Source organism: Salvelinus fontinalis, chromosome 35 (assembly GCF_029448725.1).
Source record: "Salvelinus fontinalis isolate EN_2023a chromosome 35, ASM2944872v1, whole genome shotgun sequence".
Lineage (NCBI taxonomy): Eukaryota > Metazoa > Chordata > Actinopteri > Salmoniformes > Salmonidae > Salvelinus > Salvelinus fontinalis.
Window position 1 is genome coordinate 28,243,603 of NC_074699.1, and position 13,621 is coordinate 28,257,223.

General features: G+C 42.4%; 1 protein-coding gene across 5 annotated transcripts in view; it reads right to left on the reverse strand.

The window, feature by feature from the left end:
• Positions 1-13,621, reverse strand: part of LOC129834661 (adenylate cyclase type 2-like) — a 71,838-nt gene that overhangs the window by 32,029 nt on the left and 26,188 nt on the right. For 4 of the 5 annotated variants that reach the window (XM_055899855.1, XM_055899853.1, XM_055899858.1 and 1 more), the window contains exon 2: positions 11,194-12,074. In XM_055899855.1, coding sequence (XP_055755830.1) covers positions 11,194-11,358 — 165 coding nt within the window. In that variant the 5' untranslated portion in view covers positions 11,359-12,074. Of the gene's footprint in view, positions 1-6,038; positions 6,455-11,193; positions 12,075-13,621 lie in introns of those variants that run through there. The other variant, XM_055899856.1, reaches the window with a different exon arrangement.

Sequence of the window (13,621 nt, forward strand, 5' to 3'; positions counted from 1 at the left end):
CAGACCTGCTGTTTTCAACTCTCTAGAGACAGCAGGAGCGGTAGAGATACTCTTAATGATAGGCTATGAAAAGCCAACTGACATTTACTCCTGAGGTGCTGACTTGCTGCACCCTCGACAACTACTGTGATTATTATTATTTGACCATGCTGGTCATTTATGAATATTTGAACATCTTGGCCATGTTCTGTTATGTTCTGCCACCCCTCATAGCCTGGTTCCTCTCTAGGTTCTGGCCTTTCTAGGGAGTTTTTCCTAGCCACTGTGCTTCTACACCTGCATTGCTTGCTGTTTGGGGTTTTAGGCTGGGTTTCTGTACAGCACTTTGAGATATCAGCTGATGTAAGAAGGGCTATATAAATACATTTGATTTGATTTGATATACAATTAGAGAACAGATTGCTTCTGATCTGATCTGTTCAGTCTCAGCCTGCCATAAGTGAATGTTCACGTCTCTTGGGCATTGAAATTCACATCAGGTTTTGTTTGGTATAAGATGGTGAAGATTGCGTGCTCTGTGGTGTCGATCTTAAATCAGATCACTTCTTTAGGGAAGGAAACAAACCGTGCGAAACGTAATTCTGCAATAATGACTAAAGTAAACCCACAAGAACATACACTCTCTCTAGTGTCTGTTGGTGGGTTAAGTTAACTTATGTAAAATGAGGACCACTGTAAAAGCATCCTCTCCGTGCTCTCTTTGACTCTCTTACACTCTCTGTACACTTGTTAGAATCTAAAGGACTTTATTCACCTAAAAACAACAGGGCTCTCAATAGGCCCTTTGTTCAATCTGAGCCCAACTATCCTGTTTAAGTACCACTTAGAAATATATGTTGGAATGCCCTCTCGCTCACTGGTGGGCTCTTGGTCTCTAACAGGTAGTCTATCTATCCACAGTGGAGAGGGAAGTTATACAAGTTGAACACAGTGACTACAGTTGAAGTCGGAAGTTTACATACACCTTAGCCAAATACATTTAAACTCAGTTTTTCACAATTCCTGACATTTAATCCTAGTAAAAATTCCCTGTCTTAGGTCAGTTAGGATCACCAATTTATTTACATTTACATTACATTTTAGTCATTTAGCAGACACTCTTATCCAGAGCGACTTACAGTCGAGTGCATACATTTTATTACATTTTACATACTGAGACAAGGATATCCCTACCGGCCAAACCCTCCCTAACCCGGACGACGCTATGCCAATTGTGCGTCGCCCCACGGACCTCCCGGTTGCGGCCGGCTGCGACAGAGCCTGGGCGCGAACCCAGAGACTCTGGTGGCGCAGCTAGCACTGTGATGCAGTGCCCTAGACCACTGCGCCACTCGGGAGGTCGTTCCCCACATTTAAGAATGTGAAATGTCAGAAAAATAGTAGAGAGAATTATTTATTTCAGCTTTTATTTCTTTCATCACATTCCCAGTAGGTCAGAAGTTTACATACACTCAATGAGTATTTGGTAGCATTGCCTTTAAATTGTTTAACTTGGGTGAAACGTTTTGGGTAGCCTTCCACAAGCTTCCCACAATAAGTTGGGTGAATTATGGCCCATTCCTCCTGACAGAGCTGGTGTAACTGAGTCAGGTTTGTAGGCCTCCTTGCTCACACATGCTTTTTCAGTTCTGCCCACAAATTTTCTAATGGGATTGAGGTCAGGGTTTTGTGATGGCCACTCCAATACCTTGACTTTGTTGTCCTTAAGCCATTTTGCCACAACTTTGGAAGTATGCTTGGGGTCATTGTCCATTTATTTTGGTATTGCCCTCAGGTAGCCTGTTTCTGGTCTCAGGTTCAGGAATGGCTGAAAATGCATAGCATTGATCTAAAATTAACCCTAGAAATAGAACTGTTAGGAGATCTGGAGAGACCGGGTCAGTCAATTACTAATAGTCTTAGTAAAAGTATTTATCTTCAACTCGCAATCTGTGGATTCTATTCGATTAGATAGATTGAAATTGTATGTTAAACATCACAGCATAGTTGAAAGATGTGTGGTGCGTAGAAACCCGAAGTGGGTGGCCAGCAGAGATGGGATGGGCTGAGGGAAGCTGAGGGTTGGTATGTGGAATTGGAGACAAGTGGGAGTGGAGTTACTGTGTGAGAGATAGAATGATGGTCAAAGATAAACTTCATAAACATCATAAAAAGTACATTTGAATGACACTAAGTGGCAGTGTTTTTACAACTAATGCCGGTTTGCCTGAGGGTGATGCTGTGCAGGTGTTTGTACACTTCTGTCTTTACCTTTTTTCTCGTTAGTTCATTCTCTTGGTTGTTGGTGCATTGGGGGGTTCTTGGGGGGTGGGGAATGGAATTAATTGTATTTTATTTTATTCCTGGGGGGGACTGTGGAAGGGGTCTCGAATGGTTGAGGGAGAGCTGTTGGGGAACTGTGGGGGGCGCTTGGAGGGTTCGGTTTCATGTTTTTTGGTTTGGTGGTAGATCGGTCAACATGCCCTTGAGCAGGGCATTGACCCTGGATGCTTCTGTGTATTGCTCTGAATGGAAATCTGTTGGATGACTGGTATGATGTAGTTATTGAGCGGCTTCACTGCAAGTATATTGTGTTTCGAAAATTCAATAAATAATAAAAAACAATAAAATAAATATGCTTGTGGTCATTGTCCATTTGGAAGACCCACTTGCGACCAAGCTTTAACTTCCTGACTGATGTCTTGAGATGTTGCTTCAATATTTCCACAGAATTTTCCTCCCTCATGATACCATCTATTATGTGAAGTGCATCAGTCCCCCCTGCGGCAAAGCATCCCCACAACATGATGCTGCCACCCCCATGCTTCACGGTTGGGATGGTGTTCTTCGGCTTGCAAGCTTCCCCCTTTTTCCTCCAAACATAACGATGGTCATTATGGCCAAACAGTTCTATTTTTGTTTATCAGACCAGAGGACATTTCTCCAAAAAGTACAATCTTTGTCCCCATGTGCAGTTGCAAACCGTAATCTGGAGCAGTGGCTTCTTCCTTGCTGAGTGGCCTTTCATGTTATGTTGAGGTCTTGGCTGATTTATTTTGATTTTCCCATGATGTCAAGCAAAGAGGCACTGAGTTTGAAGGTCAGCCTTGAATACATCCACAGGTACACCTCCAATTGACTGAAATTATGTCATAAGCTATCAGAAGCTTCTAAAGCCATGACATCATTTTCTGGAATTTTCCAAGCTGTTTAAAGGCACAGTCAACTTAGTGTATGTAAACTTCTGACCCACTGGAATTGTGATAAGTGAAATAATCTGTCTGTAAACAATTGTTGGAAACATGACTTGTGTCATGCACAAGGTAGATGTTCTAACTGACTTGCCAAAACTATAGTTTGTTAACAAGACATTTGTGGAGTGGTTGAAAAACGAGTTTTAATGACTCCAAACTAAGTGTATGTAAGCTTCCGACTCCAACTGTATATCACACTTATCCTCGCAGGCCTGTGCACTTAACAATAGGCATTAGCCTACACATGCTAACTAACCTGCCACGAAAACATTAGTGGTGGGTTTTACGTCATTAAAAGGAACATAACATTCGACATCACAATTAGGATCTGTCAAAAAAAATACTTGAATCAGTTATAGAACCCATTGCCCTCTACGGTTGTGAGGTCTGGGGTATACTCACAAACCAGGAACTCCCAAAATGAGAAACACTAAATTGAGATTGCATGCATAATTTAGCAAAAACACAGCATAAAACACCAAATAATGCATGCAGGGCAGAATTCAGACAATATCCGCTAATTTTCAAAATCCAGAAAAGTGATGTTAAGTTCTACAACCACTTAAAATGAAGCGATTCCCAAACCTTCAATAACAAAGCAATCACCTGCAGAGAGATTAACCTAGAGAACAGTCTCCTCAGCAAGCTGGTCCTGGCGTTCTGTTCACAAACACAAACAGCCCACACAGAGCCCCAGGACAGCAGCACAATTAGACCCAACCAAATCTTGAGAAAACAAAAAGACAATTCCTTGACACATTGGAAAGAACTACCCAAAAAACGAAGCATACTGGAATGCTATTTGGCCCTAAACAGAGAGTACAGTGACAGAATACCTGAACACTGTGACTGACCCAAAAGCAAGGAAATCAGCATAGCCTTGCTATTGAGAGGCCGCCGTAGGCATAAGCCTGTCTAGTTCTCAGGTATGTGCCCACAAAATGTGAAAACTGAGCTGCACTTCCTAACCTCTTGCCAAATGTATGACCATATTAGAGACACATATTTCCCTCAGATTACACAAACCCACTAAGAATTTGAAAACAAATCCAATTTTGATAAACTCCCATATCTATGACGTGAAATACCAGTGTGTCAGCACAGCAGCAATATTTGTGATCTGTTTCCAAAAGAAAGGACAGTCAGGGAAGCAAACGCCATTGTAAATACAAACCACACTGAACAAAACTATGAATGCAACATGTCAAATGTTGGTCCCATGTTTCATGAGCTGAAATAAAAGATCCCAGAAATGTTCCATACGCACAAAATGCATATTTCTCAAATTTTGTGCACAAATATGTTAACATCCCTGTTAGTGAGCATTTCTCCTTTGCCAAGACAATCCATCCACCTGACAGGTGTGGCATATCAAGAAGATGATTAAACAGAGTGATCATTACACATTACACACCTTGTGCTGGAGACAATAAAAGGCCTCTCTAACATGTGCAATGTAACATGTGCAATTTGTCACAACACAACGCTGCAGATGTCTACATTTTGAGGGAGCGTGCAAGTGGCATCCTGACTGCAGGAATGTCCACCAGAGCTGTTACCACTGAATTTAATGTACATTTTTCTACCATAAGCCGCCTCTGTCATTTTTGAGAATTTGGCAGTACTTCCAACCGGCCTCACAACCGGAGACCACATGTAACCACGCCAGCCCAGGACCTCCACATCCAGCTTCTTCACCTGCGGGATTGTCTGAGACCAGCCACCCGAGACAGCTGATAAAACTGTGGGTTTACACAACTGAAGAATTTCTGCACAAACGTTCAGGAACAATCTCAGGGAAGCTCATCGGCGTGCTCGTCATCCTCACCAGGGTCTTGACCTGACTGCAATTCTGCGTCGCAACCGACTTCAGTGGGCAAATGCTCACCTTGGATGGCCACTGGCACTGGAGAAATGTGCTCTTCATGGATGAATTCCAGTTGTTTCAACTGTACCGGGCAGATGGCAGACAGCGTTGTGTGGGGGAGCGGTTTGCTGATGTCAACATTGTGAACAGAGTACCACATGGTGACGGTACGGTGGGGTTATGGTATAGGCAGGTATAAGCTACGGACAACAAACCCAATTTCATTTTATCGATGGCAAATTGAATGCACATAGATACTATGACTAGATCCTGAGTCCCATTATCGTGCCATTCATCTGCCGCCATCACCTCATGTTTCAACATGATAATGCACAGCCCCATGTTGGAAGGATCTGTACACAATTCCTGGAAGCTGAAAATGTCCCAGCTCATCCATGGCCTGCATATTCACCAGACATGTCATCCATTGAGCACGTTTGGGTTTCTCTGGATCGACGTGTACGACAGCATGTTCCAATTCCCGCCAATATCCATCAACTTTGCACAGCCATTGAAGGAGTGGGAAAACATTCCACAGGCCACAATCAACAGCCTGATCAACTCTACGCGAAGGAGATGTGTTGCGCTGCATGAGGCTGGTTTTCTGATCCACGTCCCCACTTGTTTTTTTAAGGTATCAGTGACCAACAGATGCATATCTCTATTCCCAGTCATGTGAAATCCATAGATTAGGGCCTTATACATTTATTTCAATTGACCGATTTCCTTATATGAACTGTAACTCAGAAAAATCTTTCAACAAAAATATAAAACCAACATGCAACAATTTCAGTTTATATTGATCTGTCTATTTATTTTCCCTTTCGTACTTCAGCTATTTGCATACTTACAACACTGTACATAGCCAGCAATATAACATTTGAAATGTTAATTTCAGATTACATATTTCACTTTTGTTTAATATCTATTCCACTTACTTTGGCAATGTAAACATGTTTCCAATGCCAATAAAGCCCCTTGAGAGAGAGACCAAGAGAAATCTGAGACTAGGAAGTGATGGAAGTCTCTCTCCATCCATATATCAGCGTGTGTGGGTTCTGAAAGCAGCACAATAACAGGAAAGTGAGGGCTCGTTTTCCTTTAGGAGGGAGCAGTAATGAGACTTGATGATGGACCTAGTTTGGCATCAACACCTGAACGAGAAAAGTGCTACAGTGCCTCAGGCCCTGCCAATGTCAGCAGTATGAGTGTGTCCCAAATGGCACCCTTTTACTTATACAGTGCACTACTTTGACCAGAGCCCTAGTCAAAAGAAGTGCACTATACAGGGAATAGGGTGCCATTTTAAGACGCACACACATCATCGTTCACTGGCCCTAACTGACTGAAGCCCTGTAAAACAACACATTTCAATGCACCTATTCCGTGTATGTGACAATAAAGTACTCACCTGTCAGTTTATTAGGTACACCACCCTGTTCACAAAAATGGATTGCTCCTACAGATAGTGGCTTGCTTGGATCGCTCCTACGTGGCCGTGGCATTACTATATAAAGCGGGCATCGAGGCATTCAGTTGCTGTTCGATTGAACAGCTAGTGACCTATGCGACTGAGTGTGGTATGATCGGTGCCAGGCGCCCTCCTGGTCTTTTCACACATGACAGTGTCTAGGGTTTACTGAGAAGGGTGCGACAAACAAAAAAACTCCAGTCAGTCAGCAGTCCTGTGGGCGAAAACAGCTTGTTGATGAGAGAGGTCGAAGGAGAATGGCAAGAATCATGCAAGCTAACAGGCGGAACACAAACAGGCAAATAAATGGCATCCAACCCAGGACCGCCTCATCCGGCTTCTTCACCTGCGGGATCATCAGAGGGTGGGATGCTGAGGAGTATTTCTGTCGGTAATAAAGCCCTTTTGTGGGGAAAAACTAACTCTGGTTGGCTGGCCCTGGTTCCCAAGTGGGTGGGCCTATGCCCTTCGAGGCCCTCTCATGGCTGCACCCCTGCCCAGTCATGTGAAATCCATAGATTAGGGTCTAATGAATATATTTAAATTGACTGATTTCCTTATATGAACTGCAACTCAGTAAAATCTTTGAAATTGTTTAATTTATATTTTTTAAATGTACTTCCTCCTCAGCTCAGAACTGCAATAACTCTAATAACACTCCTCTTTTATTACGGGAACCTACAGTACACTACCGTTCAAAAGTTTGGGGTCACTTAGAAATGTCCTTGTTTTCCATGAAAACATTCAGTGGGGAGAACAAGTACTTGACACACTGCCGATTTTGCAGGTCTTCCTACTTAGGTCTGTAATTTTTATCATAGGTACACTTCAACTGTGAGAGACGGAATCTAAAAATCCAGAAAATCACATTGTATGATTTTTAAGTAATTAATTTGCATTTTATTGCATGACATAAGTATTTGATACATCAGAAAAGCAGAACTTAATATTTGGTACAGAAACCTTTGTTTGCAATTACAGAGATCCTACGTTTCCTATTTGATTAATATTATTGTGTTTCTATCCCAAGAAAAACAAAAAACCCTCTGGGTTTCCGTTAGAATGGAATGGAAAATATGGCGCAGTACAACAAGCTAAAGACTCCATGGGGGTGCGGGCACGCGCGACACCAGGTTCAATTCCCTGACGGGGAGCAAGGGGTAGGCTTGTCCTTGTAAATAAGAATTTGTTCTTATTTTAAATAAAGGTTACACTAAGAGCATAACATTTCTACAACCTAATTGTATAATTGTAGTCTAACCAATTGCCAAACAGAGATTCAGTGAAAATAAAAAAACTCCTTGATTTATCAAGACCAGTCCCCATGCTTGTCTCAGAGCATGAAACGGTGCTAAAATAGTTATAGGCTATTGCTTCAAATCCTATTGCTTCTAACTTCAATATGCTCTTTAAATAAGACCTACACCACTTTTAACAGCACCGCCCATGTGCGCCGCCCATAAAGGCCAAAATATAGCCCTGCTAATAGCCATAATGGAGCTGTACAACGTGACTGTGTGTGTGTTTGAAAGAGTATTTTCCAGTAAGCAACTATTTGTTTTCCTTTAGACAACTTTGTTCCAATATTTTTGTAATTCAGTGATATTTATTCCCATAGTAATTAGTTATGGATCCATAACTAAATAAACATTGGCATTTTGAAAGAATATTTTTATCATTATTTCATTAACGAAAGCATAAAGATGCTGATGAAGAAATACAGTACTGTACAGTATATGCTTTAACATTTGGATAATAAAACATTTAAAGCATTTTGAAGATATAAGCCACCTGCATGTGTTTATTAGGCTATAGCTGTGCCTTGCTGAGCAGTCTCTGCCTGTAGGAGGTGGAGTTCCAGAGCTCACAGGTGTGCCTGGCATCGATTGTGACTCCATCTCTTTCCTCACCCTCTTCAACGCGTCATTCTCCGCCAATGCCGCCTGGCTCTGGACCAATGCATCAGCTGTCGCTCGTATCTCTACCCTCCAATAATGTTTCTCTTTCTGCTGGTCTGCCTTCAATGACTCGATCTTGGTCTTCAAAGTTTGAATCTGATCCATGTGCAGCTTCATCAGACGAGCAGAATGGTACCGCCCTGAGCCCCCATTGATTACAGTGGCCTAAGATAGAAACAGTAGATCAATTAAGAATTAAAAGTGACCAACACACAAATGCTGCGTACACATTTTAAGAATCTAGCAAAACTAACAGCTTTCTTGGCAACCATGCGTTTTTTCGGTGCAGCCGTTGTCCAGCCCTTTGTCCAATGATGGTTGTCGGCATGTTTGTATGCGCTGTTAAAAACACATTCACGTTTTTAGTACACAATATTTTTTTTATTTAACTGTTATTTAATTATCGATTTTATTACACAGTATGAGTACACATTGACATGGTATATACATTTTTTTGGGGGAAAATGCACTGAAACCAAAATACCTTTAGTTTTGGTGATCCTCTCAGCTCCAGCTCATTTTCAAGTCCTCTCATGGTTAAGTCCTGGAATGGGTAGCACCATAGAAAGAAGCTGGCTTGATGAAAACAATGTCCATTTCATCTGTTCTCTTTGGTCCCAATGCCATTTTTTGCAGGTAGGGGGATGTTCACACCTACAGTAGCCGGGCTATAAAGAGTCTATTGTCCTGCTAAATCGGGCTACAAGTGTTTGAAAACCTGTTTTCAAAATGCCACCAGCTGTCTATCACTACTGTAAATAAAAACACAGCATCTTGTTTACATTCTTTATTGTAACCACAATGTTACAAATAAATTGTATCTACCTTTCCAATTACTTTTAGAGTTTGGGATTTACAAATGTGTGCTTTATATGTCATTTTTCGTTAAATCCACTTCGGATTAAAGTATAACTTTTGACTGACACCTTTAGTGAGAGGTCTAATGCTTTAATAATATCTGCCCTCCCAATTCATATCTAAGGGGTATTTTTCACGCCATTAGTCGTTACATTGTTTTAGTTTGAACGTGCAGACTTGCACTAAGAACAGTGGGAACGTTTCCCTAGTCAGCAGTATTATTAGTGCAATGCCCCTTAAAGTGTTGCTCTGTGCTACCCAGAATGGTGGGGTGGGTGGCCCCCACCTTCCTCCTCCTCCTCCCTTCCCCATGGGCTAGGTCTGTCTTCTGTGCGCTGCTCTGCAGGCCACCCCGTGCCCTTGCCCTCATGCCTTGAACCGCGAGCGCCCACCACTGTTTCAGTGGATACAGCTGGAGAACTGCAAGGCAATCCCATTGTGCGCCACTCGAGAGCCGTGACCAATATATATTGTCCCGCTAATAACAGGGTTAATAATATATCTGTGAGAATATCCAAAGGGGCTTTCATATAATTCTAAATGAATAATAAATCGGTTTGTTTAAAAAAATAACAATATTTTGGAGATGGTTTTGTTTTCAAATAACGTAAAATTAGTGAGAAAAAGGACAGTTTGTTATTTAGAATATTTTATTTCTGTTTTTCGAGGGAGAGAAACCAAAAACCTACAGTCATCTCATGGGTCTCCCAGTCGAGGGTGGCACGGGTATTGAACCAGCATCTGTAGCAACGCTTGCTCTGCTACGCAGTGTCTTAGACCATTACACCAATCAGACGCTGTACCTCATGCCTGGTCGGGAGTGGGCTACAGTACTACAGTAAGACCAAAATAATCCTAACAAAATAAAATAATAAAAACCTTAGTGTAACAACAGTTTTAGTAAGTAATACTGAAGTCGTGCACAATTATCAGTTTCTATTTAGGTTTATGTCACCCATTCCTTGTCAGTTAGAGACACAGTAGGACCCCAAAACATAATCAGTGCTTGCGCTGGTCTGGAGTAATGAAGTGGTGACGCAAGGTACCGTACTAATCCTCAAACTACCTCCAAGTCCCGCAGCATAATCCCAAAACTTTTAGTGGAGCAAGCACTGTATGTAGATATTCCATTAAAAATCAGCTGTTTCCAGCTACAATAGTTATTTACAACATTAACAATGTCTACACTGTATTTCTGATCAATTTGGTGTTATTTTAAAAATGGACAAAAGATTTGCTTTTCTATCAAAAACAAGGAAGTGACCCCAAACTTTTGAACGGTAGTGTAAGTGCTGCTTTACGTTTTATGCATCAGAGTGATTACCTACTGCTCTACACAGACGTGTACATGTAACCTAAAATGTCTACTAAAACTCTAGACTGGTGACATATTTACCTGCTACACAAATACAGTGATTACCTGCTTCTTAAACTCTGAAGTCTACACAAAAAACATAATCTCTATTGTATTGCTACGCCTTGCCACAGACTGTCGTTTCGAGGAGAAAAAACAAAGACCTCTAATTCAGTATCTAGGCACAGTTACTGTACTACAGAAAAATAACATCTTTAATGTGCTAATCTCCATACATTATCTATAAACTCATCCAGTGAGGACATCACATCCCCTCAGGGGATATTACTAAGTCATTCAAAAAAGCTGTAAGTAGCTGGACTCTGATGTGTAGCATACTGTCACTTCATACATAGGTGCACACACACTTCTAGGTCTCGGTAGATGACGTCACTTACACAATGGCCGCTAGCTAGCGATTCCACATCAGCTAAACACACACACACACTCACCAGGTGCAGGGCGAAGAAGAGGATGATGAGGACTCCGCAGGACAGCATGGAGAGGCCCAGTAGCAGCACCAGAGGCTGGTACTGGCTGATACAGGAGAACTTCCTGTACAGGGCCTCATGTTTCAGCTCCTGGTCATTTAACAGGTACTTCCCTTTAGCCGGCATGGTGGTGCTGACCTGTTCACTACTAAAACCCTGATAAAAGGTTACGGCCCAAAACACGCTGGTTTTAACAAAGAAGCATTTCTATCAACTTCCACTGTCCTCTAAGAGTTGATGAATTTCCTCTCCACCACTCCTAACACAGGTATGGTAGGCAGGGAATAACGCTGAAAACACCCCACAGTGTAGGGCAGGGTAGGAGCCGTCTTCTGCTGCGACTGAGACAGACGTGTGTGTGTGTGTATGTGTGTCTACAGATCCACACATCCAGGTCGGCAGGTTTGCTGAGGTCTTCTAGCTCATACTGCTCAAGTGCAGTTGTCGATTTTCTCCCTCAAGGGCATTTTTAATATGTACCTCTTCTTTCACTCACAGGTTTTGAACTTTCTCTCGCTCGCTTTTCTTTCACTCTTTCTCCCTCTTATCTCCCTTTCTACATTGGCAGGCAGACCCAGTTCATCCTTGCCAGCTACTGTGGTCCATTCTTCAGTGGGGTTGAGTAATGATCCCAGGACTGAGAGAAGAGACCGGGGGAGGAGGAGAGTCTAAGGAAAGAGGAGAGGAGGAGAGAAAGAGGGGGAGAGCCGGGGAGGGCAGAGGAAGAAAGAGGGGTCGTCAAGGATTCCTCCAGGATTCAGGATTCTGTCCCATCAGTGCTGAGCGGGCAGAGAGAGGGGCCCAATGTAGCTCCACCCACTGGAGCTGGCACAGTCAGAGGCCTGGGGAGGAGACAACAGAGACAGACTGGGTGAGCTTACTGGAACCACTTATCAAGACAGAAGTAGAGTGAAATAGCAATCCACAACACTTGAGGGGCATGGCTCTTCAAAGCACTTTCTCTTGTTGACATGTCAAAAAATGTTGATGCACTCACTAAGCTTGTTATGTTTCAATAAACAGATGACATTTTTATCTGGCATTAAAAAAAAATACAGTTTAGCACTGTACACAGTGAGTCCCTTCATATGACAAAGACAGACTGTTGTTTTAGCCAAGGGTGTAAATATGTATACACAAGTGAGTGAATCTTCAATCCTCATTCAACCAAAGCCCTGCAGTTGTTCCCACGATCAAGAAAGCCTGGTTTGTCTGTATTCAGTCCCAGCCCCAGTCCTCAGTCTCTGTCCTGGTTTGGCCACAGCTCCATGGAGAACTGCCATGATGACACCTAGCCCTTCTAATGAATAAGCTCTCCATGGAGCGCTTTACTCGAGAATACGTCATCGAGGGAAGAACTCCTGCATCATGAAACACCACACTGGTCTCGACTTCATTTACTTATATCTTATTAATTTTACTCTGACAAAACACATTCAGCATTGTGGAGTTTAAATGCTAGCCAAGAGTCTCAGTCTATGTCTGCCAAGAATTTTACCTTAGCAACCAATCATTCACAAGAGTTTAAGGAGATTGTCATTCATAGTTTTAATACGTAACACATTTAAAAGATGGACAAAAATAACTGGTCCACTCTGAAAGAAGCATATTTTAAATCACCGGCACTGGGTTATGGCCAAACCGTTCTTCTTTACGTGAAACTGCAGTCTCGCTAATGATTAAGGACATGAATGCAGCCCCTTAGAAGTTACATTAAATATCAATAAATCAAGGTGTATTAAGCTGTAGGAAAATAAACCAGGTCTATGTTTTGTTAGGATCTATTGGCTGGGCAGTATATGTACTTTGCTCCTGTCTTAATGAGCACAGAGCAGAGGCCGCTAAAGCCAGTCAGTATATGAGGAGTCTGATTCCCCTTAGTCCGTCTGCCCTCGCTGCCTGGCTTCCTGGCACACAGGAAGTTTGCTCAGTGAATCAGAGGCTACGTGGTATTTACAAATCTAAGGCTGAATGAAAAATACATTCGGGAGGCTCGTCTCAAGCACGCTGTAGGAAGTACTAGGCATCCTTATCTGGTTGGTTTAAAGAGGGCCCAGCGGCTGGTCTTTGTCTCACCTGATAATAAAATCACAGAACACAACAGCACAGCTACAATATGGGCGTGAACGTAAACCATTGGGCTCAGAGACTGATTATGATATCACAGAGACGGATTATGATATCACAGGGATTACATTCTTGGCTTCATAAACAGGCTGGTGTGTTTGGGAGGCGGTAGATGTTGCTGGGTTGAAACAATATGAAATTAAGCTTGCATAAAGTTAGTTAATATAAACCTCATCTCAGCAGTTGCTAATAGTCCTGACTCCTGGACCTGTCCTAACAGTATGAAGCATTGTTGCCTGTTTGTCTTTTAGCATGGCAACTG